The sequence below is a fragment of the Oncorhynchus mykiss genome, chromosome 18 (genome assembly GCF_013265735.2).
Source record: "Oncorhynchus mykiss isolate Arlee chromosome 18, USDA_OmykA_1.1, whole genome shotgun sequence".
NCBI classification, from domain to species: domain Eukaryota; kingdom Metazoa; phylum Chordata; class Actinopteri; order Salmoniformes; family Salmonidae; genus Oncorhynchus; species Oncorhynchus mykiss.
In genome coordinates this window covers 69,237,052-69,264,411 of record NC_048582.1, presented here as the reverse complement: position 1 = coordinate 69,264,411, position 27,360 = coordinate 69,237,052, and the positions used below count along the sequence as shown (strand labels likewise).

General features: G+C 44.3%; 1 protein-coding gene across 4 annotated transcripts; it reads left to right on the top strand.

The window, feature by feature from the left end:
* Positions 1-1,604: 1,604 nt before the first annotated feature.
* On the top strand, positions 1,605-26,369 carry spag1a (sperm associated antigen 1a). 4 transcript variants are annotated; one of them, XR_005037545.1, is made up of 9 exons: positions 1,607-2,030; positions 4,810-4,909; positions 9,825-9,977; positions 10,150-10,286; positions 15,357-15,498; positions 17,939-18,065; positions 24,122-24,283; positions 24,957-25,081; positions 25,593-26,369. XR_005037545.1 is itself a non-coding variant. In XM_036953617.1 (8 exons), the coding sequence occupies exons 1-8, from the start codon at positions 1,691-1,693 to the stop codon at positions 24,960-24,962; spliced, it is 1,113 nt and encodes a 370-aa protein (XP_036809512.1). In that variant the 5' UTR covers positions 1,605-1,690; the 3' UTR covers positions 24,963-26,369. The 4 variants fall into 4 exon arrangements, 3 of the variants coding, with proteins under 3 accessions (XP_036809512.1, XP_036809510.1, XP_036809511.1); XM_036953617.1 differs by having other exon boundaries at positions 1,605-2,030; positions 15,357-15,444; positions 24,957-26,369; XM_036953615.1 differs by having other exon boundaries at positions 24,957-26,369.
* The last annotated feature ends 991 nt before the right edge of the window (positions 26,370-27,360 follow it).

Genomic DNA, 27,360 nt, shown 5'->3' with positions numbered 1-27,360 from the left:
GTGAAGCATGGAGGTGGAAACATCATTCTTTGGGGATGCTTTTCTGCAAAGGGGACAGGACGACTGCACTGTATTGAGGGGAGGATGGATGGGGCCATGTATCGCGAGATCTTGGCCAACAACCTCCTTCCCTCAGTAAGAGCATTGAAGATGGGTCGTGACTGGGTCTTCCAGCATGACAACGACCAGAAACACACAGCCAGGGCAACTAAGGAGTGGCTCCGTAAGAAGCATCTCAAGGTCCTAGAGTGGCCTAGCCAGTCTCCAGACCTGAACCCAATAGAAAATCTTTAGAGGGAGCTGAAAGTCTGTATTGCCCAGCGACAGCCCCGAAACCTGAAGGACCTGGAGAAGGTCTGTATGGAGGAGTGGGCCAAAATCCCTGCTGCAGTGTGTGCAAACCTGGCCAAGAACTACAGGAAACGTATGATCTCTGTGATTGCAAACAAAGGTTTCTGTACCAAATATTAAGTTCTGCATTTCTGATGTATCAAATACTTATGTCATGCTATAAAATGCCATTTAATTACTTAAAAATCATACAATGTGATTTTATGGATTTTTGTTTTAGATTCCGTCTCTCACAGTTGAAGTGTACATATGATACAAATTACAGACCTCTACATGCTTTGTAAGTAGGAAAACCTGCAAAATCGGCAGTGTATCAAATACTTGTTCTCCCCACTGTATTTATATGTACATATTCTTATTCATTCTTTTACACTTGTGTGTAAAAGGTAGTTGTGAAATTGTTCAATCATTTGTTAGATATTACTGTATGGTCGGACCTAGAAGAACAAGCATATCGCTACGCTCGCATTAACATCTGCTAACCATGTGTATGTGACAAATACAATTTGATTTGATTTGTAGAACAGTGTCATGTTTCTACTGGTCAAGACATCTGCACTACAGGACCTTGATGAGTGTGGATGTAGAATTGTGTCATGTTTATTGTAGTGACTGAAGGGTTCAGTTGTCTGTTTGTCCCCAAGGAGTAGGAGTCCAAAGTAGGTTAGGAGTTTCCTAGTCTTAGATATAACCTTACACATCTATACATATGCTAATTATACGTTTGGAGTTACCTAGTCTAGGAGTTTCACCTATAAATATGCTAATTATTTCGACACCCTAAAGAGATACTGGAGCAATATCATTCATAGCACTCTATCATTAATATTACTACTTACTGGATATGACTTTGAACTGAATACAGAGGCCTATGGGCCCTGGTCAGAAGTAGGGTACTTCATATGAAATAGGATTCCATTTAGGATGTATAGTATTCCACTACTTAGGGAATAGGATTCCATTTAGGATGTATAGTAGTGCACTACTTAGGGAATAGGATTCCATTTAGGATGTAGCATATTTCACTGGTTTCCCAGAGAGTTCTGTTCCTGAAGTGTCCCCAGAGGAATATCCTCATTCTTCCCTGACATCACCTAACTGCTGGCAGCATAACTGGCTCCTCTCTCTTGCCAAGCACCAGTTCTCCCTCATGCAGTGGCCTCATGAAATATCTCTCCTCTCTCAGCACTGCAATGCAACAACACCGCCCCCTTTTGTGATGTCACTGCTGACTCCACCAGTAGGGGCGTGTCCTGACACCAGATCTTCCATCCAGCTTAGACTAGGCTGCTGCTCTAGGGGGAGGAAAGCTTTGACACTGCAGCGTACAGAGATAATAATGGGGAATGCACAGGATAAGCCCTCTGGATCCGGGGGGGCTAAAACGGACCAGGCCACCCCAGGATTCAGGAGGAGAAGCAGAGCTGGGAGTACGGAGAAGCCCAAGGCAGGGAAGGGTCCCCCAGAGAAGGGGTCGATGGCCAACGGAGCCACCCAGGGGGACAGGAACCAGAGTAAGGACATCCCACCAGACACCAGCTATCTGGACGCCCCCGCTGGAGCTCTGCCACCCCACCTGGGCCGGCTCAAGAACGAGGGTAACCACCTCTTCAAAAAAGGACAGTTTGCAGATGCTGTGGAGAAATACTCTGCAGCCATCGATGGCTGCTGTGACGCAGGTGGAGTACAATCAATAGCAGTGGCTTGTTACAGAGTTTGATGTCTCAGGATGGGGTTTAGTCTCAGAGTTCATGACCTCATACATGTCTTTGATGTGTGTTTCATCTCAGCAGGCAGCAAGCAGCGTGTTACTCAATCAGGACCGGCTCTAGCCTTTTGGGGGCCCTAAGCTAGATTTGGTTGGGGGGCCTCACGCCTTATGTATGCGGGTGTTTGAAAAGCCAGAAATTTCAGCCTGTTTTGGTGGGATGGAGTTTTGGCCTTCCATGGTGACATCACCATGTGTTAAATGAGTTAATCAACCAATAAGAAAGAGAGTTCCCAACCTCTCTCTCAATAACAGCACATTCTTTGTTTCCCCCTCGCCACTCCTTGACAGTTCCAGCAAAATTCTTGATTAAGAAATTGCCTTTTGCTAAGAAGCTATTTTAGTTTATTTTGAACCATTTTAATTTAAAACAATCTCAGTAAGGTACTTAAATATTACAAGAAATTATTTATTATTGAGATAAAAACTGCTGCATTGGACCATTAAAGCATGTTTCCTGCAATTCTTATTCTACACATTTTCACATGGGGCAGAGAGGAAGTTGCAATTGTACAACACATTTTATGCAATTCTACCCATTTTGCAATGGGGTGGAGATATTTATTTAGCAGTTTTAGAGCAAATTTCCTGCAATTCTATACATTTTACATGGCTTATGCTGTGTTAATGACATCTGAGTGAGAATGACAAACAAAATCAATGGGGGCCCCCTGGAGGTCAGGGCCCCTGGACACGTGCCCTGCGTGCCCGGTCGCTGTTTGGCCATGATTAATACAAGTTTAGTTAGCTGGCAAAAAAAATTGTTAGCTGGCGGCTAATTGAATGACTGTCGGTGATGGACATAACAAGACAAACTGCTGATGCACAACCACATTTCTAAATTCTACTATTTTAACTCTCAATAGTAAGTTGAGACCCTGACTGAGTTCCTAATTTACAACAACAACAAAAATGTCAAGTGACCGCTTATATTGCTTATGCCTGGAACCGGCCCTGAACTTAATATTTCAGGTTCCAGCAGTGAAGGAAAGTGGGTTAGTGAAACATCCATTTGATATAACTGAGGAAACAGGCCTACACCAGATGTTTTAACAGGAAACAGGCCTACACTAGATGTTTCTACAGGAAACAGGCCCAACACCAGATGTTTTAACAGGAAACAGGCCTACACCAGATGTTTTAACAGGAAACAGGTCTACACTAGATGTTTTAACAGGAAACAGACCTACACTAGATGTTTTAACAGGACACAGGCCTACACTAGATGTTTTAACAGGAAACAGGCCTACACTAGATGATTTAACAGGAAACAGGCCCAACACCAGATGTTTTAACAGGAAACAGACCTACACTAGATGTTTTAACAGGACACAGGCCTACACTACATGTTTTAACAGGAAACAGGGCTACACTAGATGTTTTAACAGGAAACAGACCTACACTAGATGTTTTAACAGGACACAGGCCCAACACCAGATGTTTTAACAGGACACAGGCCTACACTAGATGTTTTAAAAGGACACAGGCCTACACTAGATGTTTTAACAGGAAACAGGCCTACACCAGATGTTTTAACAGGACACAGGCCTACACTAGCTGTTTTAACAGGACACAGGCCTACACTAGATGTTTTAACAGGAAACAGGCCTACACTAGATGTTTTAACAGGAAACAGGTCTACAGCAGATGTTTGAACAGGACACAGGCCCAACACTAGATGTTTTAACAGGAAACAGACCTACACCAGATGTTTTAACAGGAAACAGGCCTACAGTAGATGTTTTAACAGGAAACAGGTCTACACTAGATGTTTTAACAGGAAACAGACCTACACTAGATGTTTTAACAGGTCACAGGACTAAGAGGCCCACTGTCAGTGATGTAGGATATTGTGGGTACTTGAATAATGACAATGAAGGTAGTCATAAGGACTGCGACAGGAAGATCATGTTCCTCCCAGCTGCTGTGTGTGTGTGTCATGGAGGAAATGGGTATTAGACCCAGGTTCACGTTAAGTGTCACTCGTTCCTAGTTTCTACAGGGTCCATTTCCTGACACAGGCCTCTTTGTTGTCATTGGGCTTTATGATAGTCATCCCAGAGCCCTCATCAGCCAATCCCTATTGCTGGTAGTGTGTCTGGAGTATGGGCTCGTGACATGCTGCTGCGTAGGCATTAACATTACACTCCTGCAAATTGGATTCAGTTGAATTTCCAAAACGTCATGAAAGCTCGTGGGTGGCAACACAAATAGATGCTAGTAGCAGGGAAAAACACAACAGCCAACAACATTATCTAGACTGACAGGAATCCATCACTACTGTGTAATGACTGATGATGGTCAACAATGGCTGATGCTGCAGATTGAGCTCCTTGGAGAAAGGGCAGTGGAAAGCCTTTTCCTTGTAAATGGATTGACCATGCAAACTGTACGGTGTGCACACACACACACTCAACATCATAGTCTGTCCTATTAACAAGTTTAACTGAGATCTGAGCAGAGTATGGACAAAATGCTCTCTGTTATTTTCGTTGCTCGCTTTGTTATTTTTTAAATTATATTTTTATTTAAATGACTTTGAAATACAAGTTGTCTTTGTTGTTAAAGGTATAGAGAGTGGAGAGGATCTGTGTATTCTCTACTCTAACATAGCTGTTTGTTGTTAAAGGTATAGAGAGTGGAGAGGATCTGTGTATTCTCTACTCTAACAGAGCTGTTTGTTGTTAAAGGTATAGAGAGTGGAGAGGACCTGTGTATTCTCTACTCTAACAGAGCTGCTTGCTACCTGAAGGATGGGAGCAACACAGAGTGTATCCAGGACTGCACCAGGTGAGGAGGCCTTGCTATCGCCCCTTCTACAGGCCAATACTCTTCTACATCTGTGTCCCAAATGGAACCCTATTCCAGATATAATGCATTACTGTTGACCAGGGCCCTGGTTATAGTGCACTATATAGGGCATATGGTGCCATTTGAAACACATCCCACCTCTCCCTGGGCTCAGTAAACATGTTAATAGTGGCAGGCGTATTAGGCTGTCTGAGAGACAGAGTATTAGGCTGTCTGAGAGACAGAGTATTAGGCTGTCTGAGAGACAGAGTGTTAGGCTGTCTGAGAGAGAGAGTATTAGGCTGTCTGAGAGACAGAGTGTATTAGGCTGTCAGAGAGAGACAGCGAGAGACAGAGTATTAGAATGTCTGAGAGACAGAGTACTAGGCTGTCTGAGAGACAGAGTATCAGTCTGTCAGAGAGAGACAGACTATTAGGCTGTCAGAGAGACAGAGTATTAGACTGTCTGAGAGAGACAGAGTATTAGACTGTCTGAGAGAGACCGAGTATTAGACTGTCAGAGAGAGACAGAGTATTAGACTGTCAGAGAGAGACAGAGTATTAGACTGTCTGAGAGACAGAGTATTAGACTGTCTGAGAGAGACAGAGTATTAGGCTGTCAGAGAGAGACAGAGAGAGAAAGAGTATTAGACTGTCTGAGAGACAGAGTGTTAGGCTGTCTGAGAGAGACAGAGTATTAGGCTGTCTGAGAGACAGAGTATTAGGCTGTCAGAGAGAGACAGCGAGAGACAGAGTATTAGACTGTCTGAGAGACAGAGAGAGAAAAAGTATTAGTTTGTCAGAGAGAGACAGAGTATTAGGCTGTCAAAGAGAGAAACAGAGAGACAGAGTATTAGGCTGTCAAAGAGACAGCGTATTAGACTGTCTGAGAGAGACAGAGTATTAGGCTGTCAGAGAGAGACAGAGAAAGACAGAGTATTAGGCTGTTTGAGAGACAGAGTATTAGACTGTCTGAGAGAGACAGAGATAGACAGAGTATTAGGCTGTCAGAGAGAGACAGAGAAAGACAGAGTATTAGGATGTTTGAGAGAAAGAGTATTAGACTGTCTGAGAGACAGAGTGTTAGGCTGTCTGAGAGAGACAGAGTATTAGGCTGTCTCTCAGACTGTTTGAGAGACAGAGTATTAGACTGTCTGAGAGAGACAGAGATAGACAGTGTATTAGGCTGTCAGAGAGAGACAGAGAAAGACAGAGTATTAGGCTGTTTGAGAGAAAGAGTATTAGGCTGTCAGAAAGACAGAGTATTAGACTGTCTGAGAGAGACAGAGAGAGACAGAGTATTAGACTGTCTGAGAGAGACAGAGATAGACAGAGTATTAGGCTGTCAGAGAGAGACAGAGAAAGACAGAGTATTAGGCTGTTTGAGAGAAAGAGTATTAGACTGTCTGAGAGACAGAGTGTTAGGCTGTCTGAGAGAGACAGAGTATTAGGCTGTCTGAGAGACAGAGTATTAGGCTGTCAGAGAGAGACAGCGAGAGACAGAGTATTAGACTGTCTGAGAGACAGAGAGAGAAAAAGTATTAGTTTGTCAGAGAGAGACAGAGTATTAGGCTGTCAAAGAGAGAAACAGAGAGACAGAGTATTAGGCTGTCAAAGAGACAGCGTATTAGACTGTCTGAGAGAGACAGAGTATTAGGCTGTCAGAGAGAGACAGAGAAAGACAGAGTATTAGGCTGTTTGAGAGACAGAGTATTAGACTGTCTGAGAGAGACAGAGATAGACAGAGTATTAGGCTGTCAGAGAGAGACAGAGAAAGACAGAGTATTAGGCTGTTTGAGAGAAAGAGTATTAGACTGTCTGAGAGACAGAGTGTTAGGCTGTCTGAGAGAGACAGAGTATTAGGCTGTCTCTCAGACTGTTTGAGAGACAGAGTATTAGACTGTCTGAGAGAGACAGAGATAGACAGAGTATTAGGCTGTCAGAGAGAGACAGAGAAAGACAGAGTATTAGGCTGTTTGAGAGAAAGAGTATTAGGCTGTCAGAAAGACAGAGTATTAGACTGTCTGAGAGAGACAGAGAGAGACAGAGTATTAGACTGTCTGAGAGAGACAGAGATAGACAGAGTATTAGGCTGTCAGAGAGAGACAGAGAAAGACAGAGTATTAGGCTGTTTGAGAGAAAGAGTATTAGACTGTCTGAGAGACAGAGTGTTAGGCTGTCTGAGAGAGACAGAGTATTAGGCTGTCTGAGAGACAGAGTATTAGGCTGTCAGAGAGAGACAGCGAGAGACAGAGTATTAGACTGTCTGAGAGACAGAGAGAGAAAAAGTATTAGTTTGTCAGAGAGAGACAGAGTATTAGGCTGTCAAAGAGAGAAACAGAGAGACAGAGTATTAGGCTGTCAAAGAGACAGCGTATTAGACTGTCTGAGAGAGACAGAGTATTAGGCTGTCAGAGAGAGACAGAGAAAGACAGAGTATTAGGCTGTTTGAGAGACAGAGTATTAGACTGTCTGAGAGAGACAGAGATAGACAGAGTATTAGGCTGTCAGAGAGAGACAGAGAAAGACAGAGTATTAGGCTGTTTGAGAGAAAGAGTATTAGACTGTCTGAGAGACAGAGTGTTAGGCTGTCTGAGAGAGACAGAGTATTAGGCTGTCTCTCAGACTGTTTGAGAGACAGAGTATTAGACTGTCTGAGAGAGACAGAGATAGACAGAGTATTAGGCTGTCAGAGAGAGACAGAGAAAGACAGAGTATTAGGCTGTTTGAGAGAAAGAGTATTAGGCTGTCAGAAAGACAGAGTATTAGACTGTCTGAGAGAGACAGAGAGAGACAGAGTATTAGACTGTCTGAGAGAGACAGAGATAGACAGAGTATTAGGCTGTCAGAGAGAGACAGAGAAAGACAGAGTATTAGGCTGTTTGAGAGAAAGAGTATTAGACTGTCTGAGAGACAGAGTGTTAGGCTGTCTGAGAGAGACAGAGTATTAGGCTGTCTGAGAGACAGAGTATTAGGCTGTCAGAAAGACAGAGTATTAGGCTGTCTGAGAGACAGAGTATTAGGCTGTCAGAGAGAGACAGCAAGACACAGAGTATTAGACTGTCTGAGATACAGAATATTAGGCTGTCTGAGAGAGACAGAGTATTAGGCTGTCAGAGAGACAGAGTATTAGAGTGTCTGAGAGAGACAGAGTATTAGACTGTCTGAGAGAGACAGAGAATTAGACTGTCTGAGAGAGACCGAGTATTAGACTGTCAGAGACAGAGTATTAGACTGTCTGAGAGAGACCGAGTATTAGACTGTCTGAGAGTGACAGAGTATTAGACTGTCTGAGAGAGACAGAGAGAGACAGAGTATTAGACTGTCTGAGCGAGACAGAGAGAGACAGAGTATTAGACTGTCTGAGAGAGACAGAGTATTAGACTGTCTGAGAGAGACAGAGAGAGAGTATTAGACTGTCTGAGAGAGACATAGTATTAGACTGTCTGAGAGATACAGAGTATTAGGCTGTCTGAGAGAGACAGAGTATTAGACTGTCTGAGAGAGACAGAGAGAGACAGAGTATTAGACTGTCTGAGAGAGACAGAGTATTAGGCTGTCTGAGAGAGACAGAGTATTAGACTGTCTGAGCTAGACAGAGTATTAGACTGTCTGAGCGAGACAGAGAGAGACAGAGTATTAGGCTGTCAGAGAGAGACATAGTATTAGACGGTCTGAGAGAGACAGAGAGAGACAGAGTATTAGACTGTCTGAGCGAGACAGAGAGAGACAGAGTATTAGGCTGTCAGAGAGAGACATAGTATTAGGTTGTCTGAGAGAGACAGAGTATTAGACTGAGAGAGACAGAGAGACAGAGTATTAGGCTGTCTGAGGAGACATAGTATTAGACTGTCTGAGAGAGACAGAGAGAGACAGAGTGTTAGACTGTCTGAGAGAGACAGAGTATTAGACTGAGAGAGACAGAGAGACAGAGTATTAGGCTGTCTGAGGAGACATAGTATTAGACTGTCTGAGAGAGACAGAGTATTAGGCTGTCAGAGAGAGACATAGTATTAGGTTGTCTGAGAGAGACAGAGAGAGACAGAGTGTTAGACTGTCTGAGAGAGACAGAGTATTAGACTGTCTGAGAGAGACAGAGTATTAGGCTGTCAGAGAGAGACATAGTATTAGGTTGTCTGAGAGAGACAGAGAGAGACAGAGTATTAGGTTGTCTGAGAGAGACAGAGTATTAGGTTGTCTGAGAGAGACAGAGTATTAGGCTGTTAGAGAAAGACAGATTTCCAGTCTGTATTAAACTCATTCATGCTCATCATGTGGTTGTTGTTGTAGTGTTTAACACATGTTCGTGGCACTACAAACACATTATTCACAGACTGTCTGCCTCTGTTTACAGACTGTCTGCCTCTGTTCACAGACTGTCTGCCTCTGTTTACAGACTGTCTGCCTCTGTTTACAGACTGTCTGCCTCTGTTCACAGACTGTCTGCCTCTGTTCACAGACTGTCTGCCTCTGTTCGCAGACTGTCTGCCTCTGTTCACAGACTGTCTGCTTCTGTTTACAGACTGTCTGCCTCTGTTCACAGACTGTCTGCCTCTGTTCGCAGACTGTCTGCCTCTGTTCGCAGACTGTCTGCCTCTGTTCACAGACTGTCTGCCTCTGTTTACAGACTGTCTGCCTCTGTTCACAGACTGTCTGCCTCTGTTCTGCCTCTGTTTATAGGTTAGACAAATGGCATGTGTTTTAGGTTTCCATTCACACACACACTCTCTCTATCACGTGTTTCTAAATGGCAGACATTATCTGCTGCAGCCTAGAGTGTCAGGACTGAGGTGAAGTCTTGTCCCACCACCTGGAACACAACGTGACCAAACGCAAAGTGGGGGTTGTGATCCTCTCTCTGTCTCTCTCACTCTCTCTCTCTTTCTCTCCCTCCCTCTGATCCTATTAACCCCAGGGCATTGGATATTCAGCCCTTCTCCCTGAAGCCCCTCCTCCGCAGGGCCACGGCCTATGAGTCAATGGAACGTTACCGACAGGCCTACGTGGATTTTAAGACTGTTCTGCAGATAGACATCGGGGTGCAGGCGGCACACGACAGTGTCCACAGGTAAACCAAGGATTTAAAGCAGCCCCCCTCAGAGGACATTGTGTATGGCCATACAACCATGACAGTGGAGGTTCCCCTGCAGTGAAAATGAACTTGCAGTTGTCTCTGTCAATATGGTGTCAGGGTTTATTTTAGGATGTGAACTGTGTGACCTGAGTGTGTTTTCCTCCAGGATCACCAAGCAGCTTATTGAGCAGGACGGCCCTGACTGGAGACAGAAGCTTCCGGAGATCCCTCTAGTCCCACTGTCAGCTCAGCAGCACCACAGGCAGAAAGACCCCAGCGCTGAGCTGGTCCAGGCTAGAGAAGGTCAGAGGTCACTTCCTGTTTACTGGCTAGCCACATCACTTCCTGTTTACTGGCTAGCCGTACCGTGAAATGACCAGATATTTTTTTTACCTTTATTTAACTAGGCAAGTCAGTTAATTAAGAACAAAGTCTTATTTTCAATGATGGCCTAGGAACAGTGGGTTCCTAGGCAGAACGACAGATTTGTACCTTGTCAGCTCAGGGATATGAACTTGCAACCTTTTGGTTACTAGTCCAACGCTCTAACCACTAGGCTACCCACTAGTTCAGACCTAGCAGATATCAAACAGTTTGAACATGTTTCATTGTGATCTAATTAAAAAAAATGTTTTATTTATTTTATTTCACCTTTATTTAACCAGGTATGCTAGTTGAGAACAAGTTCTCATTTGCAACTGCGAACTGGCCAAAATAAAGCATAGCAATTCGACACATACAACAACACAGAGTTACACATGGAATAAACAAAACAGTCAATAATACAATAGAACAAAAGAAAACAAAAAGTCTATATACAGTGAGTGCAAATGAGGTAAGTTAAGGAAATAAATAGGCCATGGTGGCGAAGTAATTACAATGTAGCAATTAAACACTGGAATGGTAGATCGGCAGAAGATGAATGTGCAAGTAGAGATACTGGGGTGCAAAGGAGCAAAATAAATAAATAAATACAGTATGGGGATGAGGTAGATTGGATGGGCTATTTACAGATGAGCTATGTACAGGTGCAGTGATCTGTGAGCTGCTGCTTAAAGCCAGTGAGGGAGATATGAGTCTCCAGCATCAGAGATTTTTGAAGTTCGTTCCTGTCATTGGCAGCAGAGAACTGGAAGGAAAGACCGGGTATTGAACCTGGGTTGTCCATGCAATTCAAGACAGCTTTAGTCCACTGAGCTAAAGCCTAGGCAATAAACAAGTCTTCAGGTCTGAGGAAAGGATTACTCATCACAATGAAACATGCGAAGTTGACCAAATCCATCCAAGTGCTGAAGTTGTGTTCTTGATCTAATAGCTGCAACATATAGATATATAAGTGTGTCACAGGGAATCTGAGTGAATGGTAGAAGTATTCCTGATGAGGTGTCTCAAGAGGAATCAATGAATTATGTAGAGTGTAACCTAATACCCACGGGTCTGCCAGTCACAGTGACAATGGCACCGGAGGGGACGGCTGCTGTTTTACAGGCTCCTAACCAATTGTGCTATTTTGTGTTTTTTTTAACTTATTTTGTACATAATGTTTCTGACCGAAAATAGCTTCTGGATATCAGAACAGCAATTACTGACCTCAAACTGGACAAAGATTTTTTCTTTAATGAGTCTGACGCGAAGGATATACTGTTGCTCCCGGACCAGGCCCAAATCCCTGTCATTCACATGAAGAGGAGACGGAGATCCGATTCCCTGACTTTCCATAACAAAGCCATCACCTACAAAGAGATGAACCTGGAGAAGAGTCCCCTAATCAAGCTGGTCCTGGGGCTCTGATCACAAACACAAACACATCCCACAGAGCCCCAGGACAGCAACACAACAAGACCCTACCAAATCATGAGGACACGAAAAGATAATTACTTGGAAAGAATATACAAAACAACGGAGCAAACTAGAATGCTATTTGGCCCTAAACAGAGAGTACACAGTGGCAGAATACCTGAGCACAGTGACTGACCCAAAATTAAGGAAAGCTTTGACTATGTACAGACTCAGTGAGCATAGCCTTGCTATTGAGAAAGACCACCATAGGCAGACCTGGTTCTGAAGAGAAGACAGGCTATGTGCAACACATCTATATTTTTCATTGCTGCCTATTTACCACCACAAACCGATGATGGCACTAAGACTGCACTCAACCAACTGTATAAAGTCATACATAATTATTTTTTATTTTATTTTATTTAACCTTCATATAACTAGGCAAGTCAGTAAAGAACAAATTCTTATTTACAATGTCGGCCTACCCCGGCCAAACCCAGACGACGCTGGGCCAATTGTGTGCTGCCCTTCGGGACTCCCAATTGCGGCCGGATGTAAAACAGCCTGGATTCGAACCAGGAACTGTAGTGACACCTCTTACATTGAGATGCATTGCCACTCGGGAGCAAACAAGGAAATGTTCATCCAGAAGCGGCGTTCCTAGTGGCCGGAGACTTTAATGCAGGCAAACTTAAATCAGTTTTACCTCCTTTCTACCAGCATGTTAAATGTACAACCAGAGGAAAAGAAACTCTAGACCACCTTTACTCCACACAGAGACGTGTACAAAGCTCTCCCTCACCCTCCATTTGGCAAATCTGTCCATAATTCTATCCTCTTGATTACTGCTTACAAGCAAAAACTAAAGCAGGAAGTACCAGTGACTCGCTCAATACGGAAGTGGTCAGATGAAGCGAATGCTACGCAACCGGACTGTTTTGCTAGCACAGACTGGAAAATGTTCCGGGATTCATCCAATGAAATTGAAGAGTATACCACCACAGCCAACGGCTTCATCAATTAGTGCCTTGAGGACGTCATCCCCACAGTGACTGTACGTACATATCCCAACCAGAAGCCATGGATCACAGGAAACATCCTCACTGAGATAAAGGCTAGAGCTTCCGCTTTCAAGGAGCAAGCCGCTTATAAGAAATCCCGCTATTCGATCAGACAAACCATCAAACAGGCAAAAGCATCAATAAGGTACTAAGATTGAATCCTACAACACCGGCTCTGACACTCGTCGGATGTGGCAGGGCTTGCAAACTATTACGGACTACAAAGAGAAACCCAGCCCTGAGCTTCACAGTGACTCGAGCCTACCAGATGGGCTAATTTCTTTTTATGCTCGCTTTGAGGCAGCACCAGCTGTTCCAGACGCTTTCCATAGCTGATGTGAGCAAGACCTTTAAACATGTCAACATTCAGAAGGCCGTGGGGCAATTACCAGGACGTGTACTCGGAGCATGTGTGGACCGACTGGCAAATGTCTTCACTGACAATTTCAACCTTTCCCTGATTGAGTCTGTAATACCAACATGTTTCAAGCAGACCACCACAGTCCCTGTGCCCAAGAATGCAAAGGTAACCTGTCTAAATGACCACCGCCACATAGCACTCAGGTCAGTAGCCATGAAATGCTTTGAACGGCTGGTCATGGCTCACATCATCACCATCATGCCTGAAACTCTAGACCCACTCCAATTCGCATACCGCCCAAACAGATCCACAGATGGCGCAAACTCAATTGCACTCCACACTGCCCTTTCCCACTTGGACAAAAGGTACATTACTGTATGTGAGAATGCTGTTCATTGATTACAGCTCAGTGTTCAACACCATAGAGCCCCCAATGCTCATCACTAAACTAAGGACACTGGGACTAAACACCTCCCTCTACAATTGGATCCTGGACTTCCTGACGGGCCGCCCCCAGGTGGTAAGGGTAGGCAACAACACATCTGCCACGCTGATCCACAACGCGGGGGCCCCTCAGTGGTGCATGCTTAGTCCCCTCCTGTACTCCCTGTTCACTCATGACTGCATGGCCAAGCATGACTCCAACAGCATCATTAAATTTGCTTATGACATAATGGTGGTAGGCCTGATCACCGACAACGACGAGACAGCCTATAGGGAGAGAACTGACAGTGTGTTGCTAGGACAACAACTTCTCCCTCAACCCGAGCAAGACAAAGGAGCTGATTGTGGACTATAGGAAAAAGAGGGCTGGACACGCCCCCGTTCTCATCGACAGGGCTGTAGTGGAGCGGGTTGAGATCTTCAAGTTCCCTGGTGTCCACATCACCAACAAACTATCATGGTCCAAACACACCAAGACAGTTGTAAAGAGGGCACAACAATGTCTATACCCCCTCAGTAGACTGAAAATATTTGTCATGGGTCCCCAGATCCTCAAAAAATTATACAGCTGCACCATCAACAGCATGCTGTCTGGTTGCATCACCGCTACAGAGGGTAGTGAGTATGGCCCAGTACATCACTGGGGCCAAGCTTCCTCCCAACCAGGAGCTCTATACTAGGTCGGTGTCAGAGGAAGGCCCCAAAAATGGTCAAAGATTCCAGCCACCCTTGTCATAGACGGTTCTCTCCACTACCGTATGGCAAGTGGTACCGGAGCACCAAGTCTAGGTCCAAGAGGCTTCTAAACAGCCCCGTTTTGTGTTTACACTCGCTAGAGTGTAACCTGATACCCACAGATCAGCCAGTCAGAGTGTGGTAGTTATGTAGAGTGTAACCTGATACCCACGGGTCATTCAGTCAGAGTGTGGTAGTTATGTAGAGTGTAACCTGATACCCACGGGTCAGCCAGTCACAGTGTAGTAGTTATGTAGAGTGTAACCTGATACCCACGGGTCAGCCAGTCACAGTGTGTTAGTTATGTAGAGTGTAACCTGATACCCACGGGTCAGCCAGTCACAGTGTGGTAGTTATGTAGAGTGTAACCTGATACCCACGGGTCAGCCAGTCACAGTGTGGTAGTTATGTAGAGTGCAACCTGATACCCACGGGTCTGCCAGTCACAGTGTGGTAGTCATGGAACAAACAGGGTCTGGTTGCCTGGCTGCTGCTGGCTCCCTTCAGGCTTCAGCATGACAACATTCTGTTGATTATCTCACCACAGACTGACCGTTAGTTTTTACCCACTGTCCAGAGTCAGACTGGTAGAAAGAGATTGTCCATGCAGATTATTCAGAAATAGATACAGATTAATAAAACAGGGTCTGTCATGTGAGACACCAGCACTCCTTAAGGGAGCACCTTAATCAGACTTCTCTACCCAGACTACCCAGTGTCCTGAATATGAAATGTCATATCTGTTGAGTTGACCAGAATGGTGTGCTGTGGATTAGACATAGTTCATCGAGTCACAGCACTGTTAAACTCAACAGAGGCTCAACCAGTCAGCTTTTGCTCATTTGACATTAGAAGTCATTGTAGGAAAGTTTTTTTTATATTTACAGTCAGCTAGAAGTAGTTTAATTAGTTAGAAAAACAAATCATATTGCTCTGAGTCTGCAGATTTCCTCTGGCATCACTACTGATAACTGCTTCTCTCTCTCTCCGCAGCCAAAAAAGCAGAGGCTCGCTTTGCCTCTCTCAAAACAGAAGGAAATGAGCATGTGAGGAAAAGCCAGTTCCATGACGGTCTAGAAAAGTACAGTGAATGCCTTAAGATCAAACCTGACGAGTGTTCCTGCTTTACCAACAGGTGACCCCTAACCCTGCTAAGCATACTAACCCTAATCCTGCTAGCATACTAACCATAACCCTGTTAGCATACTAACCCTAACCCTGTTAGCATACTAACCCTAACCCTGCTAGCATACTAACCCTAACCCTGCTAGCATACTAACCCTAACCCTGTTAGCATAGCATACTAACCCTAATCCTAACCCTGCTAGCATAGCATCCTAACCCTAATCCTAACCCTGTTAGCATAGCATACTAACCCTGACCCTGCTAGCATACTAACCCTAACCCTAACCCTGCTAGCATACTAACCCTAACCCTAACCCTGTTAGCATACTAACCCTAACCCTAACCCTGCTAGCATACTAACCCTAACCCTGCTAGCATACTAACCCTAACCCTGTTAGCATACTAACCCTAACCCTGTTAGCATACTAACCCTAACCCTGCTAGCATACTAACCCTAACCCTGCTAGCATACTAACCTTAATCCTGCTAGTATACTAACCCTAACCCTGTTAGCATACTAACCCTAACCCTAACCCTGCTAGCATACTAACCCTTACCCTGCTAGCATACCAACCCTAACCCTGTTAGCATACAAACCCTAACCCTGCTAGCATACAAACCCTAATCCTGCTAGCATACTAACCTTAATCCTGCTAGTATACTAACCCTAACCCTGCTAGCATACTAACCCTAACCCTGTTAGCATACTAACCCTAACCCTGCTAGCATACTAACCCTTACACTGCTAGCATACTAACCCTAACCCTGTTAGCATACTAACCCTAACCCTGCTAGCATACAAACCCTAATCCTGTTAGCATACTAACCATAATCCTCATAGCATACTAACCCTAACCTGACAAGTGTTCCTGCTTTAGCAACAGGTGACGCCCTAATCCTTCAGATCAAACCTAAGTTAATACTTACAGTAGATAATAGGAAGTGCTTATAGACAAGATTTACATTTGAGTTATTCAGCAGATAGATCTCCAGAGCCACTTACAGTTAGTGAATTCATCATAACCACATATCTCAGTCAAGTCCATTTTTCCTCAGTAATGTCCATGCTAGTAGGGGGAAGTCAATTTTTCCTCAGTAATGTCCATGCTAGTAGGGGGAAGTACATTTTTCCTCAGTAATGTCCATGCTAGTAGGGGGAAGTCCATTTTTCCTCAGTAATGTCCATGCTAGTAGGGGGAAGTCCATTTTTCCTCAGTAATGTCCATGCTAGTAGGGGGAAGTCCATTTTTCCTCAGTATTGTCCATGCTAGTAGGGGGAAGTAAATTTTTCCTCAGTATTGTCCATGCTAGTAGGGGGAAGTCCATTTTTCCTCAGTATTGTCCATGCTAGTAGGGGGAAGTACATTTTTCCTCAGTATTGTCCATGCTAGTAGGGGGAAGTCCATTTTTCCTCAGTAATGTCCATGCTAGTAGAGGGAAGTCCATTTTTCCTCAGTAATGTCCATGCTAGTAGGGGGAAGTCCATTTTTCCTCAGTAATGTCCATGCTAGTAGGGGGAAGTACATTTTTCCTCAGTAATGTCCATGCTAGTAGGGGGAAGTCCATTTTTCCTCAGTATTGTCCATGCTAGTAGGGGGAAGTCCATTTTTCCTCAGTATTGTCCATGCTAGTAGGGGGAAGTACATTTTTCCTCAGTATTGTCCATGCTAGTAGGGGGAAGTCCATTTTTCCTCAGTAATGTCCATGCTAGTAGGGGGAAGTACATTTTTCCTCAGTAATGTCCATGCTAGTAGGGGGAAGTCCATTTTTCCTCAGTATTGTCCATGCTAGTAGGGGGAAGTCAATTTTTCCTCAGTATTGTCCATGCTAGTAGGGGGAAGTCCATTTTTCCTCAGTATTGTCCATGCTAGTAGGGGGAAGTACATTTTTCCTCAGTATTGTCCATGCTAGTAGGGGGAAGTCCATTTTTCCTCAGTAATGTCCATGCTAGTAGAGGGAAGTCCATTTTTCCTCAGTAATGTCCATGCTAGTAGGGGGAAGTCCATTTTTCCTCAGTAATGTCCATGCTAGTAGGGGGAAGTACATTTTTCCTCAGTAATGTCCATGCTAGTAGGGGGAAGTCCATTTTTCCTCAGTATTGTCCATGCTAGTAGGGGGAAGTCCATTTTTCCTCAGTATTGTCCATGCTAGTAGGGGGAAGTAAATTTTTCCTCAGTATTGTCCATGCTAGTAGGGGGAAGTCCATTTTTCCTCAGTAATGTCCATGCTAGTAGGGGGAAGTACATTTTTCCTCAGTAATGTCCATGCTAGTAGGGGGAAGTCCATTTTTCCTCAGTAATGACCGAGTGCGAGTGGCATTTATTTGATTAATTTTTATATGATTGTAAGCACAGTTCTTTATCAGTGTAGTACTGTACACAAAAATTGCCATGATACATGACCACATTCAAGCCCACTGTTAGTCCTTAACTCCTACCCTTCACCCCCAGAGCCATCTGTTATCTGAGACTGGGTTGTTTTGAAGAGGCCAGACAGGACTGTGACTCCGCCCTCAAGCTGGAACCAACCAATAAGAAGGCCTTCTATAGACGGGCGCTGGCGTTTAAAGGTTTACAGGTGGTTATCTATTATTCAAAGTCCTAGTTGGTTCAACACATTTTTTTGTTGTTGTGAAGAACAAGGAAAACCAATGAACACTGTGTTTTCCAAAAACAGGAAAACGGCTTGTTTTTTGTTAACTCAGCAGATAAAACAATTAACATGTGGGTGTGGTTACATGTGGAATGCATTTTATTGGCCAAATGCACAACCAATACTTCCTGTCCCTTCAAAATAGGAGTTCACCCTTCTAACCTCATCTACTATCTATTAAGTCACCAATTAATAGCTATTTATTCATCTATTAATTAAGTCACCAATTAATAGCTATTTATTAATCTATTACTGTAAATGGTTAGCTGGTTAGCAAATTGATCAGAAACCCCCGCCCACCAGTCTCAACGTCAACAGTGAAGAGGCGACTCCAGGATGCTGGCCTTCTAGGCAGAGTTCCTCTGTCCAGTGTCTGTGTTCTTTTGCCCATCTTAATCTTTTATTCTTATTGGCCAGTCTGTGATATGTCTTTTTCTTTGCAACTCTGCCTAGAAGGCCAGCATCTTGGAGTTGCCTCTTTGCTGTTGACGTTGAGACTTGTGTTTTTCAGGTACTATTTAATGAACCTGCCAGTTTAGGACTTGTGAGGCGTCTGTTTCTCAAACTAGACACTCTAATATACTTGTCCTCTTGCTCAGTTGTGACCTGGGGCCTCCCACTGCTCTTTATATTCTGGTTAGAGTCAGTTTGCGCTGATCTGTGAAGGGAGTAGTACACAGAGTTCAAATCAAATCATTGATTTGAACTTTTGAACTCTGTGTACTACTTCAAATCAAATCAAATTTTATTTGTCACATACACATGGTTAGCAGATGTTAATGCGAGTGTAGCGAAATGCTTGTGCTTCTAGTTCCGACAATGCAGTAATAACCAACAAGTAATCTAACTAACAATTCCAAAACTACTGTCTTATACACAGTGTAAGGGGATAAAGAATATGTACATAAAGATATATGGATGAGTGATGGTACAGAGCAGCATAGGCAAGATACAGTAGATGGTATCGAGTACAGTATATACATATGAGATGAGTATGTAAACAAAGTGGCATAGTTAAAATGGCTAGTGATACATGTATTACATAAGGATGCAGTAGATGATATAGAGTACAGTATATACGTATACATATGAGATGAATAATGTAGGGTATGTAAACATTATATTAGGTAGCATTGTTTAAAGTGGCTAGTGATATATTTTACATCATTTCCCATCAATTCCCATTATTAAAGTGGCTGGAGTTGAGTCAGTGTGTTGGCAGCAGCCACTCAATGTTAGTGGTGGCTGTTTAACAGTCTGATGGCCTTGAGATAGAAGCTGTTTTTCAGTCTCTCGGTCCCAGCTTTGATGCACCTGTACTTACCTCGCCTTCTGGATGATAGCGGGGTGAACAGGCAGTGGCTCGGGTGGTTGTTGTCCTTGATGATCTTTATGGCCTTCCTGTAACATCGGGTGGTGTAGGTGTCCTGGAGGGCAGGTAGTTTGCCCCCGGTGATGCGTTGTGCAGACCTCACCACCCTCTGGAGAGCCTTACGGTTGAGGGCGGAGCAGTTGCCGTACCAGGCGGTGATACAGCCCGCCAGGATGCTCTTGATTGTGCATCTGTAGAAGTTTGTGAGTGCTTTTGGTGATAAGCCGAATTTCTTCAGCCACCTGAGGTTGAAGAGGCGCTGCTGCGCCTTCTTCACGATGCTGTCTGTGTGAGTGGACCAATTCAGTTTGTCTGTGATGTGTATGCCGAGGAACTTAAAACTTACTACCCTCTCCACTACTGTTCTGTACTACTGTACTGATGTGGATAGTGGGGTGTTCCCTCTGCTGTTTCCTGAAGTCCACAATCATCTCCTTAGTTTTGTTGATGTTGAGTGTGAGGTTATTTTCCTGACACCACACTCCGAGGGCCCTCACCTCCTCCCTGTAGGCCGTCTCGTCGTTGTTGGTAATCAAGCCTACCACTGTTGTGTCGTTCGCAAACTTGATTATTGAGTTGGAGGCGTGCGTGGCCACGCAGTCGTGGGTGAACAGGGAGTACAGGAGAGGGCTCAGAACGCACCCTTGTGGGGCCCCAGTGTTGAGGATCAGCATGGTGGAAATGTTGTTGCCTACCCTCACCACCTGGGGGCGGCCCGTCAGGAAGTCCAGTACCCAGTTGCACAGGGCGGGGTCGAGACAAGTCTCGAGCTTGATGACGAGCTTGGAGGGTACTATGGTGTTGAATGCCGAGCTGTAGTCGATGAACAGCATTCTCACATAGGTATTCCTCTTGTCCAGATGGGTTAGGGCAGTGTGCAGTGTGGTTGAGATTGCATCGTCTGTGGACCTATTTGGGCGGTAAGCAAATTGGAGTGGGTCTAGTGTGTCGGGTAGGGTGGAGGTGATATGGTCCTTGACTAGTCTCTCAAAGCACTTCATGATGACGGAAGTGAGTGCTACGGGGCGGTAGTCGTTTAGCTCAGTTACCTTAGCTTTCTTGGGAACAGGAACAATGGTGGCCCTCTTGAAGCATGTGGGAACAGCAGACTGGTATAGGGATTGATTGAATATGTCCGTAAACACACCGGCCAGCTGGTCTGCGCATGCTCTGAGGGCGCGGCTGGGGATGCCGTCTGGGCCTGCAGCCTTGCGAGGGTTAACACGTTTAAATGTTTTACTCACCTCGGCTGCAGTGAAGGAGAGTCCGCTTGTTTTCGTTGCAGGCCGTGTCAGTGGCACTGTATTGTCCTCAAAGCGGGCAAAAAAGTTATTTAGTCTGCCTGGGAGCAAGACATCCTGGTCCGTGACTGGGCTGGTTTTCTTCTTGTAGTCCGTGATTGACTGTAGACCCTGCCACATACCTCTTGTGTCTGAGCCGTTGAATTGAGATTCTACTTTGTCTCTATACTGACGCTTAGCTTGTTTGATAGCCTTGCGGAGGGAATTGCTGCACTGTTTGTATTCGGTCATGTTACCAGTCACCTTGCCTTGATTAAAAGCAGTGGTTTGCGCTTTCAGTTTCACGCGAATGCTGCCATCAATCCACGGTTTCTGGTTAGGGAATGTTTTAATCGTTGCTATGGGAACGGCATCTTCAACGCACGTTCTAATGAACTCGCACACCGAATCAGCGTATTCGTCAATGTTGTTATCTGACGCAATACGAAACATATCCCAGTCCACGTGATGGAAGCAGTCTTGGAGTGTGGAATCAGCTTGGTCGGACCAGCGTTGGACAGACCTCAGCGTGGGAGCTTCTTGTTTTAGTTTCTGTCTGTAGGCCGGGATCAGCAAAATGGAGTCGTGGTCGGCTTTTCCGAAAGGAGGGCGGGGCAGGGCCTTATATGCGTCGCGGAAGTTAGAATAACAATGATCCAAGGTTTTTCCAGCCCTGGTTGCGCAATCGATATGTTGATACAATTTAGGGAGTCTTGTTTTCAGATTAGCCTTGTTAAAATCCCCAGCTAGAATGAATGCAGCCTCAGGATGTATGGATTCCAGTTTGCAAAGAGTCAAATAAAGTTTGTTCAGAGCCATCGATGTGTCTGCTTGGGGGGGAATATATACTGCTGTGATTATAATCGAAAATAATTCTCTTGGTAGATAATGCGGTCGACATTTGATTGTGAGGAATTCTAAATCAGGTGAACAGAAGGATTTGAGTTCCTGTATGTTTCTGTGATCACACCACGTCTCGTTAGCCATAAGGCATACGCCCCCGCCCCTCTTCTTACCAGAAAGATGTTTGTTTCTGTCGGCACGATGCGTGGAGAAACCCGCTGGCTGCACCGCCTCCGATTGCGTCTCTCCAGTGAGCCATGTTTCCGTGAAGCAAAGAACGTTACAGTCTCTGATGTCCCTCTTGAATGCTACCCTTGCTCGGATTTCATCAACCTTGTTGTCAAGAGACTGGACATTGGCAAGAAGAATGCTAGGGATTGGTGCACGATGTGCCCGTCTCCGGAGTCTGACCAGAAGACCGCCTCGTTTCCCTCTTTTACGGAGTCGTTTTTTTGGGTCGCCGGCTGGGATCCATTCCGTTGTCCTGGTTGAAAGGCAGAACACAGGATCCGCTTCGCGAAAATCATATTCTTGGTTGTACTGATGGTGAGTTGACGCTGATCTTATATTCAGTAGTTCTTCTCGACTGTATGTAATGAAACCTAAGATGACCTGGGGTACTAATGTAAGAAATAACATGTAAAAAAACAAAAAACTGCATAGTTTCCTAGGAACATGAAGCGAGGCGGCCATCTCTGTAGGCGCCATGGCAACAGAACAGTTGTACGAGATCTTCAGTTTCTTGGCAAATTCTCTCATGGAATAGCCTTCATTTCTCAGAACAAGAATAGACTGATGAGTTTCAGAAGAAAGTTCTTTGTTTCTGGCCAATTTGAGCCTGTAATCGAACCAACAAATGCCGATGCTCCAAATACTCAACTAGTCTACAGAAGGCCTCTTTAATCAGCACAACAGTTTTCAGCTGTGCTACCATAATTACAAAATGTTTTCTAATGATCAATTAGCCTTTTAAAATGATAAACTTGGATTAGCTAACACAACATGCCATTGGAACACAGGAGTGATAGTTTCTGATAATGGGCCTCTGTACTCCTACGTAGATATTCCATTTAAAAAATCAGCCGTTTCCAGCCACAATAGTCATTTACAACATTAACAATGTCTACACTGTATTTCTGATCATTTTGATGCTATTGTAATGGACAAAAAAGGTGCTTTTCTTTCAAAAACAAGGACATTTCTAAGTGACCCCAAACCTTTGAACGGTAGTGTACGTACAGACAGGGACACACTCCAACTCTCCAACATAGTTTACAAAGGCAGTATTTGTTTAGTGAGTAAAAATTAAAACTTATAATCAATATAAATAGTAAAGTCAGGTAATGATACTCCAAAATATCTACTTACAATAAGTAGTACTTTACAGATACGCCCAAAACACTACTTAAATAGTCCTTTAAAGTATTTTTACTTAAGTACTTTACACCACTGGCATTAATGTATGACTTAATAGGTATTAATAGATGTCTTAATAGATAGTAGATTAATAGAATGAAGTTAGAAGAATGAACCTCTATTTTGAAGAGACAGGAACTGTTGCATTTGGAAAATGACAGGCATTCCACATGTAACCCTAACCCTAACCCACTTGTGAAAATCGAAACATGAAGTCGTTTTTTTGTTTATATGTAAAAAAAAATATTTAAAAAAGCCTTTTTCACGTTGCAGATTTTTCTGTTATAAACTTGGAAAAAATGGTTTTGTGCCCATGTTTTTGTGTGAAGCCAATGGACACTATCGCCCTTGAGGATAGAAGAGATGCAACATGTTTTTATTATTATTGTCCAGCCATGTGGTCCAGTGCTGCAGAGGAAGGCCTAGTTAAGCTGCAGCTGGCCCAGAACAGAGCGGCATGTCTTGCTCTTCATTGTAATCAGAGGGCTGATATTAATACTATGTATGCCAGTCTATCTTGGCTAAGAGTTGAGGGGAGACTGACTGCATCACTTATTCTTTTTATAAGAAACATTAATGTGTTGAAAATACCAAATGGTTTGCATAGTCAACTTACACGCAACTCCAGAACAAATAGAAAGCGTACAGTATTATATAGAGCCATTATTGCATGGAACTTCCTTCCATCTCATATTGCTCAAAAGAACAGCAAACCTGGTTTAACAAAACTAATAAAGCAACACCTCACGCCTCTCCCCTATTGGACCTAGATAGCTTATATGTAGGATATGTGTGCTGTTTTTAAAAAATGTATGTAGTTCTCTTCTTGTCTATTAATGTTCTGTAATATGTTGTGTTTTGTGTGGATCCCGGGACGAGTAGTTGCTGCTGTCGCAAAGTCTAATGGGGATCCTAATAAAATACCAAATACCATTGATTTTTAACCCCTTTTTGACATTCTACCTCCCCCTCCTTCTCTCACTCTTTCTCCACACACGCTCACCCTTTCTTCATCCTCTCTCTCTTTTCCTCTACCCCACTCTCTTCGCCTCCTCTCCCTCCCTTCCCAGGACTACCTGTCTTCCAGCAGTGACCTCCAGGAGGTGTTACAGCTGGACCCCAACGTCCACGAGGCTGAACAGGAGCTGGAGACTGTGACAGGGCTGCTCAGACAGAGCCTCATGGACGGAGCCCAACTCACACCCAGGGTAGATACCCAACACACACCCAGGGTAGATACTCAACACACACCCAGGGTAGGTACTCAACACACACCCAGGGTAGATACCCAACTCACACCCAGGGTAGGTACTCAACTCACACCCAGGGTAGGTCCCCAACACACACCCAGGGTAGGTACTCAACACACACCCAGGGTAGGTACCCAACACACACCCAGGGTAGGTACTCAACACACACCCAGGGTAGGTACTCAACACACACCCAGGGTAGGTCCCCAACTCACACCCAGGGTAGGTACTCAACACACACCCAGGGTAGGTCCCCAACTCACACCCAGGGTAGGTTCTCAACACACACCCAGGGTAGGTTCTCAACACACACCCAGGGTAGGTTCTCAACACACACCCAGGGTAGGTTCTCAACACACACCCAGGGTAGGTCCCCAACTCACACCCAGGGTAGGTTCTCAACACACACCCAGGGTAGGTACTCAACACACACCCAGGGTAGGTCCCCAACTCACACCCAGGGTAGGTTCTCAACACACACCCAGGGTAGGTTCTCAACACACACCCAGGGTAGGTCCCCAACACACACCCAGGGTAGGTCCCCAACTCACAACCAGGGTAGGTACTCAACACACACCCAGGGTAGGTACCCAACTCTTTATTCCACCTCAGGTTTGATGTCAGAGATCAGACTGAACTCTTTATTCCACCTCAGGTTTGATGGCAGAGATGAGACTGCCACAGGAGACTGTATAGGAGGCTGATGAAGAGAGAGACTGATGGAGACCTGGGAAGGCTGTTCAGGCCTCATCATCCCTCACAGAGTTGACATGAACTAAGGTGAACTATGCTGGATGTTGGGCTCTGACTCCATCTGCCTTCAAAGAGCATCATTAAAGCATTGCGTCAACGACGGCAGAGCGTTGTTCAATAATTCCCAGCAGGCAGCTGCATCCTTCATTTCCATTCTGGAGACTCTAAAGATACTTTAGATGCAATGCAGCTTCTTACATTTACATTTGTCATTTAGCAGATGCTCTTATCCAGAGAGACTTACAGTAGTGAGTCATTTAGCAGACTCTCTTATCCAGAGAGACTTGCAGTTAGTGCATTCTTTACCTCAGCATGCTCAGACCCCCTACAGCAACACACTGTAGAGAAAGGGTGCGTCACAAATGATGCCCTACTCTCTATAAAGTGCACTATGTTTGACCAGGGCTCATAGGTCTATAATCAAATGTAGTGCACTATATAGGGGATAGGGGTGCCATTTGGGACTCAGACCCAACATCTTAAAAGCTAGGAGTGACTAGTTTTGCAGAAGTATTTGATTTCTTCCCACTAACAGCAGATTATGCAGACCGGCGGTATTACAGATTGGAGAAGCGATCGACAGAAGCTCTAGAAGCACACTGGAACACAATGTGGGAGAGATGTGGTGTGCCTTATTGAGATTCAAGTTGAACCATATATTTGGGAAGTGTAATCTGAACCTCAGAGAAATAACATCCTTGTATATATGTAATAAACTGCTGCTTTGATACACTGCAGAGTATTTTACATGTGGAAACCAAAAAATATGTTGCCACTGTATTGACAGTCATGCATGTACCTTTTCAACCTTTAAAGGGCACTGTTGGCTAATTAATGCATAATGAAAGATGGACAACTGTGTATATCATGTACTGTATGCTTTTAATCTCAGGTTCAGTCTTGAACATGACCATGATTGTATGGTAAATGTTAGCTCTGGTCCATGGCGTTAGAGGAATTGTAATGGCCTGGACCAGAGCTAGGTAAATGTGTATAGTAGTCAAACACTGATCTGCTAGTTTTCAGATGTTGCTCTACTGCTTTATAAAATCCCCAAACCCCCTTCAGATAGTTATCTGTTGCGTTAGAGATCAACCCCCTTCAGATAGTTAGTTATCTGTTGAGTTAGAGATCAACTCCCTTCAGATAGTTATCTGTTGAGTTAGAGGTATTTCAGTTAGTGTCTGAAACTGATTAATAACAAGCTGCGTGTGTTGAATATATTGTGAATGTTCTGCTTTCACCACAGATTGGTCTATTTAGAACATAGACCCCTCTGAGGTGGTTGTTCATGATTAAACACGTCTGCTTTGTACTGTGTACCATGTGTTCATTCTGAAAGATGTCTAGAGTTGACTTCATGCAGTCAGTTACTGATGATCAGTAGGACTGATGATATGAAGCAACTTACTTGATGACTCTCAGTATTTTAGTTGTCCCGATGACAAATCCATTTTGTATGTTCAACAACAAAGTATTAGCCTGAGTGCCAGTCTGTTTGAGCTGTCATGCCAAACAGTTTGGTTTGAGCTATGGAGTTGGCCAGAGCACAAACAGATCTGGGACCAGGCTACAAAAGGAGACTACAGATCTGGGACCAGGCTACAAAAGGAGACTACAGATCTGGGACCAGGCTATAGAAAGAGACAACCAGATCTGGGACCAGGCTATAAAAGGAGACAACAGATCTGGGACCAGGCTATAGAAAGAGACAACAGATCTGGGACCAGGCTATAAAAGGAGAACAGATCTGGGACCAGGCTATAGAAGGAGACAACAGATCTGGGACCAGGCTATAAAAGGAGACAACAGATCTGGGACCAGGCTATAGAAAGAGACAACAGATCTGGGACCAGGCTATAAAAGGAGAACAGATCTGGGACCAGGCTATAGAAGGAGAACAGATCTGCGACCAGGCTATAGAAAGAGACAACAGATCTGGGACCAGGCTATAAAAGGAGAACAGATCTGGGACCAGGCTATAGAAGGAGACCACAGATCTGGGACCAGGCTAACAACTTACACTCATGGGTTTATTTTTGTGAACTATGCATTTACATACCAATTATGAAGCAAATTAGAAAACAAATATACAAATACCATAAGCTCCAATCGCTCTCTACAAGTTAGACACTAGTCATCAAAGTATCATACAGAATCACAGGAAGTGGGAAAAGGGGGGTGGAAACAAACGGACAAACTGCAGCTTGTGGCATGTTATCAATCCAGACTGATAGTTGAGCAGCACCACAACAGCAGATAAATGAACAGTTTAGGGGTCAACTTTTAGTTTAGAACATACATCC

Excerpts from the sequence above, each read along its gene's own strand:
- spag1a (XM_036953615.1), top strand. The coding sequence starts at position 1,691 with ATGGGGAATGCACAGGATAAGCCCTCTGGATCCGGGGGGGCTAAAACG. Across the intron at positions 4,910-9,824 it reads TGTATCCAGGACTGCACCAG|GGCATTGGATATTCAGCCCT; the intron begins GTGAGGAGGCCT and ends TATTAACCCCAG. Across the intron at positions 9,978-10,149 it reads GCACACGACAGTGTCCACAG|GATCACCAAGCAGCTTATTG; the intron begins GTAAACCAAGGA and ends GTTTTCCTCCAG.